This window comes from Cydia pomonella, chromosome 20 (assembly GCF_033807575.1).
Source record: "Cydia pomonella isolate Wapato2018A chromosome 20, ilCydPomo1, whole genome shotgun sequence".
Classification (NCBI taxonomy): Eukaryota; Metazoa; Arthropoda; class Insecta; order Lepidoptera; family Tortricidae; genus Cydia; species Cydia pomonella.
In genome coordinates, this window is record NC_084722.1 from 13,315,125 (window position 1) to 13,324,708 (window position 9,584).

Sequence of the window (9,584 nt, forward strand, 5' to 3'; positions counted from 1 at the left end):
ATGTCTTGTCAGGCAACCATGCATTTTCCTCTTTAGATAACATAAAATAATGTCATCAACATCATCATCATATCCTACTCCCGCCATAAGCAATCCACCTCTATTTCAAATTCTCTTTGCCTCACGCGTCGAATGATGGACCCTATGGCACTTCCTTAATATATGGAGTAGGTAGCTATCACGCAAATTTTTAGACAATTTTAAAATTTAAGTAATAACAATACGTTAAAAAAATATTACTTTAATTATTTTTTTAAATTAATCCCAAACAAAAGGTACCTACTTAAAGGGACCATCATTCGACTAGTAAGTACTAAAGTTCTTTCGAGCTAGCGAGGTAAAAAAGGAATTTGAAGAGAAATATTTAAAAATTATCTCATGTTTAAAAATCTTGTTAGTCGTACTCTAGTTTGTGAGAAAACTTTTGAAATTGTATGATGATGACTAAATACGTTGTTATACCGCTCAGCATCTGAAATAAATAAAAAACAACCTTATGTAATGAAGAATAAGATGCCTTCTAGCAAATAAAATTTGAAATAGAGGTGTATTGTCAAAGAAAACTTTGTAGCGATGTAAATATTCTATCTTTCGACACGTAATTAAAACTTTTAGAACGTCATTTGACTGATCCCTATTATTTCACTGATATAGGGACCGTGCGCGTTGGAGGGTCTGCCATCTTGTGGCCTGAATCGGAACAATAAACATGTACATTTACACGTCACGTCTTTTCTTGTGCAGAGTAGATTTTGCCATCTTGTGGGCTACATCGGAACAATAAACATCACATTTACGCCTCGCGCCAAAAATCTGATGGCTCCTGTGCTGCCTCCTACAGTTCATGCACGCTCCCTTTGTGTTCAATATGTTAAATATCAAAAAGTGGCGCCATCTTACCGGGCACTAGCTAAAGGTGGTGGCGCCATCGCTTGAAACGATGCTCCTGTACCTTTGATCTTTTAGATGGCGCCACTTGTTGATATTTTTACAAATTGAACACATATAACTGAAAGAATAAGAATCAATGTCAAATAGCGTTCTGAAAGTTTTAATGATGTGTCGAAAGATGGCAGTAAATTTACGTCGCTACGTTTTCTTTGACAATACACCTCTATTTCAAAATTCTGTTTGCCTCTAGGTATCGGTGAAATATTAACAATACTCCAAATTTTCTTATAAATATCCCTTGATTAGTGCCGTACTATTAACAAAGCCCAGTAGGTATGTAAGTAGTGTATCAGTAGAAGAAACAACATACCATCGCCATAAGCGGTCGATCCAGGGTATAGATTCCAAGCGCCGTGAATCTGGGCTTGTTCAGCACGATTAGCTTAGTGAACTGCTCCAGTTCCTTGGATAGCTGCCTACTTGGAGCCAGGTGTGCTGTCAGCTGTCTAACTAGGACTTCGGTGCGCTCCCTCTGAATATTAAAAGAGGTTCACGCTTTATAAGAAGAATTTTTAACCTACTTCAAGATTTCAAAATAATATATGAGGTTCTCAATTCGCTTGTATGTTTTTTTTGGAGGAGCGTACATTTTACCGTGTTGCAACAAGACAAACATAGATATAAAAAAATATTTGCCGAATAATACCCGAATCAATAAAAAAATGAACCGAACAAATCGGCTATTCTACTAATATTTAAACTTTAAACGAAATAAATGTCATATACACGGTGTTTTTATTGAATTCCGTTAACTTCGAGGTATCGGTAAGTACGTTTAAGGAAACTAAATGGCATAGTTAATTTTCAAAACAATTTTTTTTTTGTTATTTTTTAATTATTTTTATAAAAAGTAATTAAATGTTACATAGCGTTGTTTTAACACGGACATTTAACTTAACTAAACAATTGAAAACTCTGACATATCAATGTCATTTCGAACATCGATCGTCCGAGATAGTACTTACGTTTAGTAGCAAATGTATGAACTCGTACTAAACACTAATCAACATGTAAACAGGCCTAAGGCAAGTGTACACCCTCGTAAGGGTCTTATAAGATAAAAATGGATTATCTCCGAAATTAAGTTAATTAGAATACCGGTGTCTTTGAGGAAGGTACTTAATTCAAGCTCAGGGATGCACCCTTCAAATTAACGAAAAAAAAAACACGGTGTATAAAAAAAAATACAAAGGCCTCCAGTGCCCGGGCCGGACTAGCGTCCTCCGTTTACGTGACAGATACCTGAACCGCTCTGCCACCCGGGCTCGATAGCATGGGTCGAAATTACCAAGTATATATGTATGACAATTTCCGAAGGCTTGTGACGCTCCCTGGCTTATCCTGAGGTACTCGTGTGGTCCTTTTAAGAAACTCACTTCGTTCGTACTTAAACCCACGCTCGTATTTTAATGCCTTTCATTATGTATCAGTCGCATAAACTACTATTACTGACTTGCTAACCTTGCTTTACTGGCATAACATTTTAGTCGAGAAATATTGCAATAGTATACCTGTGAATGCACCCTGTGGCATGGCTCTATGGTCAGTACCAGAATAGCCAGGATGGCGAGACTCCAGTTCAGGGACAGCATCACATCAAACACCACGTTGCTCTCGTCATCAACTATACCGATAAATAGGGCATTATCTATTATTTTCTCAAACTTGCAATGAAATGTTAACATGACTTACTTGAATCAAAAAGAATTTGATATAGAGGTGGATTGTCAATTAAAAATTTGTAGCCACGTAAATTTACTGCCATCTTTCGACACATGATTGAAACTTTTAGAACGCCATTTGACTTTGATCCTTATTCTTTCACAGATATGTGTTAAATTTGTTAAATATCAAAAAGTTAAATTTCAAATTCTCTTTGCTTCAATGGGTCCGGAAATATTACGTATCCGGTGCGATGAATGAAGGTGATATGTAAAGGAATATCATACAGCCTTACACACATAGGCCAGTAAAGTAACCTTCTTTTGTTTTTAAACGTCAAATTATGACACGACGTCTTGGCATTCAACTACCAATAGTAGGTAGTAGATTCGTATTTTTTTTATTTATTATTACTGTAAGTTTGAGAATCTGTATCTACTTAGCCTGCAATCCTTCGTTTCCCGGTTTCTAAAGTAATGTAGGATTTATGAAAGATGGGTACATATTTATATCTACAGTGTCTCAGCAAGAGATGCTGAATAAACTTCAGCAGATTCATACTTCAAACATCATAACGGAAATGTCCCAGTGCTCGACACTGCCATAATAGGTTTCAATCTCAATCTTAGTATGGCAATAAGACGTTACAAATTTGCTGTCAGCTGTTTGGAATTAGGATGTTAGCACCATAATGTAAATGACCTACCATTTACATTATGTTGCTTACGGGCCCATATCGGGTGGCGTTTGTCGAGATCGAAACGTTCGAACTAGTGATGGCCCGTAACCGTGATTTCTTTCCAAGCTGATAATTTCCCGGTAACGTCCCGCTATCGAACGACGCTCTATAAGAAATTTAGGAAACTTGGGAATCGTTTAGGAATATCTCTCGCAAGTTATACGATTCTTTGTCAACATCATAAAAGTTATCATCGTAAAACAAAAAACCATTTTTTCATCGCGTTGTCCCGGCATTTTTGCCACGGCTCATAAGAGCCTGGGGTCCGTTTTGCAACTAATCCCAAGAATTGGTGGAGGCACTAAGTAGTTTTAATGAAAGCTTGCCATCTGACCTTCCAACCTAGAGGGTCACTAGGCCTTAGGAATTAGTCCGGTTTCTTCACGATTTTTTCCTTCACCGACAAAAGCGACTGGTAAATTATCAAATGATATTTCGTACATAAGTTCTGAAAACTCATTCGTACGAGCTGGGGTTTGACCACGCTACCTTTGGATTGAAAGTCGCACGCTCTGACCCTAGGCCACCTCTCACTCACTGACTCTTTCAATGAAATATTGGGTATCCGACATTCCGTGCAATTATTTAGAGGCTACCCTTGCAGGCAGAAATAACTACATATTTATCATAACAATATGCTATGTAAGTCGCTTCCAAAAGTAAGTCCCGAGAGTTAAGTACCGGGAAATTTCCTAATATTTTCGAGATAAATCCCGATGCGACGTACAAAGTATTGAACTCGAATTATGAAACGTGTTCTAATCAAGCTGATTATTCATTTTGTTAAAGAGTTAACCTTTATTACAAAATGATAATTCATTTTTATGTAGGTACTTCATGCAATAAGTCAGGGTACCTATGAGGTGAGTATAAGACCACCGATTTGTATCCAAATATTAAGTACCTACATCTTGTAATAAATATTTATTATTTCATATTTCTAGAAGTCAAGCTTCAGGACAATCACAAAGATATTTTAGTCGATAAGTGCGTTATCATTCTAAAGCGATACTTACGTGCATATATCAACATGTAGTATGGCGTTACAACCAGTTTCATGAAAGTGGTCGTGAGTATGATCATGAGCAATAAGCCGTTGGTTTCGTTCATCTGTCTCATGATGTCGCCAATACGCTCGTATGAGAGAGCGAGACACCGAATCAGGGTTTTTACTTGCGCTGGATAAGTGAAGTTTTGGATTCCTGGAAATTATAAATTGATTTAGGTAGGCATGCACAAGGTTCGAATTTTATCAATAAGTTGTCATGAATCGTTCGTCCTATGTAGGGTCCCGGGAACACAGAACGGGTTATGTATACAGAATAAGTTCCGGATTTGGCGATTCCCGCGACCATTACCTAGTCCTAAATGAACATAAGGATGATCCACTCAAGATAGGTATTTTTCTTCCAGGGATGCCTCCATAAAAGGGATGGAATAGAAATCGTTAATTAGTACTTAGTGCGATATTAGCTTAAAATGTAATACCCAATTCAGTCGTCTTCGCTGTCAAGGCTGGATCCCTAATACAGTTCAGTAGAGTGCCGATGGAGCGAGGTTTGCTCAGGAACTCATCCAGCTTCATCGATACTGGTTTCATCGTAGCTTGCAACCCGAAAACAAGAAAAAAATTGTACATGTCCAATCCAATCCAATAAACCAGGATTAGGATAGCCGACCCCGACTGGAAACATGAAGTTGTGGATGTTTGTATCCTCTGGTAGATCCTACTAATATGTATTATACATGTTAATGTTTGTATGTTTTTATAACTGGATGTGCTGAACAAAATCAGAGAGTGTGTATTTGAACATTTGTGCCTCCATTTCACTAATAATTCTTAACGACTTTGACAGAAATTTAGTTGTTTGTATGTTTTTATAACTGGATGTGCAGATGGTTGAACATTTGTGCCTCCATTTCACTAATAATTCTTAACGACTTTGACAGAAATTTAGTTGTTTATATGTTTTTATAACTGGATGTGCAGATGTTTGAACATTTGTGCCTCCATTTGACTAATATTTCGTAACGAGTTTGACAGAAATTTAGTTTATATTATATTTTTATCCAGAGAATCATTACCCAAAGGGTTCAAATGGAGGTTGAATTTTACGATTAGTAAGAGGGGAAAGAATAAGGACAATACCGATTTTTACTTGAATGAAGCGGCGGACATTGGTTAGTTACTACATAAACCCTAAGCTAAACTCTTCACTATATATGGTACTTACCAAGACGAATCGATTGCAAGCGATGGTTAACAGTTGCAGCAGCACCATGCACGGCCTCCACTGTGAGAGCCCAGCGCAGAACCGCCTGCCACCACAACAAGTGCGCGACGTAGAATGGAAGTTGCAGGCACAATATACCTGCAAGCAATATTTCTATTTGTACTGTAAGCTTACACTGATCAATATTTGATGGCTGTGCCAAAACTGCCAAAAATATATCAGGCGCAGAGATAAAAATACCCGACCATCCCAGATGATAAAATATTTGATTTGCTTACATTACTACGTCATTAGATGAAACGTGTTTCACAACCCAGGAACACGTTAACAGTTGAGGTTGATAGAGCAACATAATTTAATTATTATTCGAGAAGAAATGACTTACAAAATTTGTACCTGGCCGGGTCTAGGCATTATTTTTGCTTTCATGTTGCCAATGCATTGATATACCTATTGCCTCCTTGCTTTTTTATTTTATAAACGCATACTTACACACCGTTCCCTCCTCTAAACTATGTGGGTAATAAAAAACAACATCCATAATCATAATGAAGACCACCCACGTCAGCAAGATAACCATTATGATACTTTTTATTTTTTCAGTTTTAGCAGATGGATTGTTTAAGTTCAGGTCCGAATTGATCTGGAAACGTTTAGAAAACTTTTATTATGACTTGTCTTAAAACTGGTAGGTGTCTGCTGATTTTGTAGCCATACCCTTAAACTGTGAGATCACAGGCTTGGACGATGCTAGAAATGCCTGGCTGTCTGCTTGACATGGATATGACCCTCCATATAATCTTAAATCACAGAGGAGCTGGGATGATGTTTTGTCTAAAATAACATATACCACTTGTTTAGATAACAGCCAAGGAGCTCGGCTGATTGCAGTCGGTTTTAGGGAGGCTGGCCACTGGCTAAACGCATATCCTTCGCCCAATTCTAGTACTCACCTTGATGGGAATACCCTGTATGGTTGGGCTGCGCTTGGGGGTTTCAGTCTGTGCATCGCATAAATGCCACTGTGGGAGTGACGTGGACCAGCTGCGGCGTCACGGTCTGTCTTGTCAACGAAGCGCGGGGCGTTTGTCGCGTCACGCTGCGCGCAATGACATTATCCGCTGGTCTCTTACCACTGTCGACGTGCCTGCAATACTCACGCCAGCTGGTACAGCCCGGGATGATGGTAAGAGACCCGACGGGATGTCGCTGATACCGAGGAGGATGGGACGAGTGCTGGTGTGGGATACAACCTGTGTCGACACACTGGCCCCGTCCCACCTTCACGGTACTTCAAAGAAAGCGGACGCGTAGAAGTTGCTGAGAACCTCAAAAGGCGGAAATACGGGGGTCTCGACGCCAATTACAACTTTGTTGCATTTGGTGTCGAGCCCCTCGGTTCGTGGGGCCTGAGCGCTTAGAGTTTTTTTACGGATTCTTTGGGGACATCAGAGGAGCTGGCACCTTCCTCCGCTCAATTAATAAGTATTGCGATTCAGCGAGGAAATTCTGCCAGCATCTCTGGCTCTATGCCTCGGGGGCCCTTTTAAGAGTTAGACTTTTAGTTTTGTAACAAAAAAATATTACTTACTTTATGTGTACATATTTAATTTGAAAGTGTAATTGAAATAAATAGTATTAGCTGGTAGATTGTGTAAGAAATTTTATAACATAATGCTTGACAAGGTTACCCCCCGGTTTTCCTTGTGATACTCTATTTAAATTCAAATTTTATTTAATTTATTAATTTAGTTACCCCTACCAACAGAAACAGCCGCCTGTTTTACTACCATGTTTCTTTACCATGCCATGACAATATTTAACGTGTTAAGCGTTTAGCGCAAACACTCAGTCCATTACAATTCCATGTCGTTGTCGACTAATGAAATAAATGTAAAACGGTAATTTTCCCGGTAATATACTCAACGGGTATATTTCCAGGTCGGGAAAATTTCCAGCGGCACATCACTACCGGCGGATTAATAATAGATTTCTAAAACTATTATACCTTTTGTAACTGCTTTAGTACTCTCTTCAAGCACTCCACCTGGGCGGGTCCTGTGTATACAGCGAGGCTGGCAATACCCATAACCAACGCTATCTCAGTGAGCCAAATGACCGTCTTCAAAAAAGTGGCGCCGACTCGGAGTCGCTTTTCTGGCTCTTGGTAGAAGTCCAGGATTATACTAGTTATAATTGCCGCATCTGAAGCAATAATATATAATGTAAAACTTATGCTATTAAAATAGCAAGAAAATGAAATGTACATAGGTAGAGTTAGACCAAGAGAAGCAGTGCGAGTGCTATTTATAAGTCATTATTTTATAGAAGTGTGACGTTTAAAATAACACTGACACTGCGTATGCTATCAAAATCGTTGCAGACTTATCTTGGTCCAACTATTTCTTTTTTGTAACAATACTTTTGGACTTCTTTTAGATTATCTATCAAAAAACAGAGCGTCATCGAGACCCTGTTTAAATAATTACCTACCAAACACCTTAAACTCAAACTTTCAGCAAATAGGCAACAAAGGTACTTGTACATGTCAAGATGCTTTATAAAAATTTAGAACAATTACAAATATCGATTCCTTATTTGCAAACAACCGCTGGGTAGTTGCGCCGATGCAGCAACTGCACTAACGCGCCTTCCGCGTGCAACTCTGCAGCTGTATTAAAAGGAGTACAGTATACACTTATTTAATACGTACTGAGCAATGTCATCCCGAAGGCCTGCAGCGACGCAAGTGACGCGGATGTTTCGAAGCTCCAGCCGCTGCGGGTGCGCACGCGTCTCGGCGCAACTCTGGCCCAACAGCACAGCCGCAGCAGCAGCGCCAGTGCACCTTCCGCGTGCAACTCTTCATCCTCCACTTATTTAATATAAAGATAAACAAAAAATCAGTACAAAACCACCCAACTATAGCACAGTCGATTTCAAGAACATCTTCACAAGCTAACGTTCCAAAATATTGTTGTAGTATACATTGTGGTCTACTAAGGCACTTACCAATTTTCAAGTAAGAAGTTTTAGATCACTCGTAGAAAAAAGTATTGTATACAATAATCAAGCTTTTCAATCTCGTACCTTACTTAGGCAACTCAGCAAGCTTGGTTGCCTAAACACGCTGGCAAGTAATCGGCAATGAAACTGGAAAACGTAAGATGAAGGATCCGCACTACACCGTACGAATTGCTGACACTTTAGTAAGTTCTGACCGTGAAGTGGCAGATCATTTTGAGCGGTTTTTCGGAATGTACAGAAATTTTCAAATTTTCGTATGTCACTCCGAACATAGTTCTTAAGACTTTTAGGTCATTAAATATAAAGAAAACAGAAGACCTATGGGGTCTGTCAGTCAAAGTATTACATTCCATTATTGAATCGATTGCACCATACTTAGCTGAGATTTTCAACAGATGCATTGATGCTGGAATTTTTCCAGATATTATGAAACATAGCAAAATTATCCCGTTGTTTAAATCAGGAACAAGAACCGACTCCACAAACTTTAGACCTATTTCAATACTACCGGCATTAAGCAAAGTGTTCGAGAAACTTATTCTAAATCAACTATCGTCACATTTCAACAGAAATAAACTGCTTGATAGCAATCAATTTGGTTTTACCAGAGGTCGATCAACTACTGACGCCGGTGTGGTACTTCTAAAACACATCTTTGACGCTTGGGAAAAAGCTCAAGATGCTATTGGAATTTTCTGTGATCTGTCGAAGGCATTTGATTGCGTTGATCACGAAAATTTAAAGAAAAAATTAAGTCACTATGGGATAAAAGCTAGTGCCCTTGACCTTGTCTCATCGTACCTTTCGAATAGAACTCAGCGAGTAGTTATTAATGGAACTCAATCGGCTGGGTCCCCGGTAGCCCTCGGAGTGCCGCAAGGTTCAATTCTTGGTCCCTTCCTGTTTTTGGTATACATCAATGACCTACCAAAAGTTGTGCAAGAAAGACATGATATAGTGTTGTTTGCAGA

General features: G+C 38.9%; 1 protein-coding gene across 1 annotated transcript; it reads right to left on the reverse strand.

Moving 5' to 3' along the window:
• Window positions 1–314: 314 nt before the first annotated feature.
• On the reverse strand, window positions 315–8,648 carry LOC133529129 (gustatory receptor for sugar taste 43a-like). The gene is made up of 9 exons (XM_061866764.1): window positions 8,300–8,648; window positions 7,595–7,791; window positions 6,079–6,229; window positions 5,587–5,724; window positions 4,841–4,957; window positions 4,369–4,554; window positions 2,463–2,575; window positions 1,262–1,423; window positions 315–472 (listed from the first exon to the last, which is right to left on the reverse strand). Exons 1-9 carry the CDS (start codon window positions 8,310–8,312, stop codon window positions 395–397), a joined length of 1,155 nt encoding a protein of 384 aa, XP_061722748.1. The 5' UTR covers window positions 8,313–8,648; the 3' UTR covers window positions 315–394.
• Window positions 8,649–9,584: the final 936 nt, after the last annotated feature.

Coding starts and splice junctions, on each gene's coding strand:
- LOC133529129 (XM_061866764.1), bottom strand. Junction 6,230..7,594: donor TACTAAAGCAGTTACAAAAG/GTATAATAGTTT, acceptor AAACGTTTCCAG/ATCAATTCGGACCTGAACTT. Junction 2,576..4,368: donor CTACATGTTGATATATGCAC/GTAAGTATCGCT, acceptor TTATCGGTATAG/TTGATGACGAGAGCAACGTG.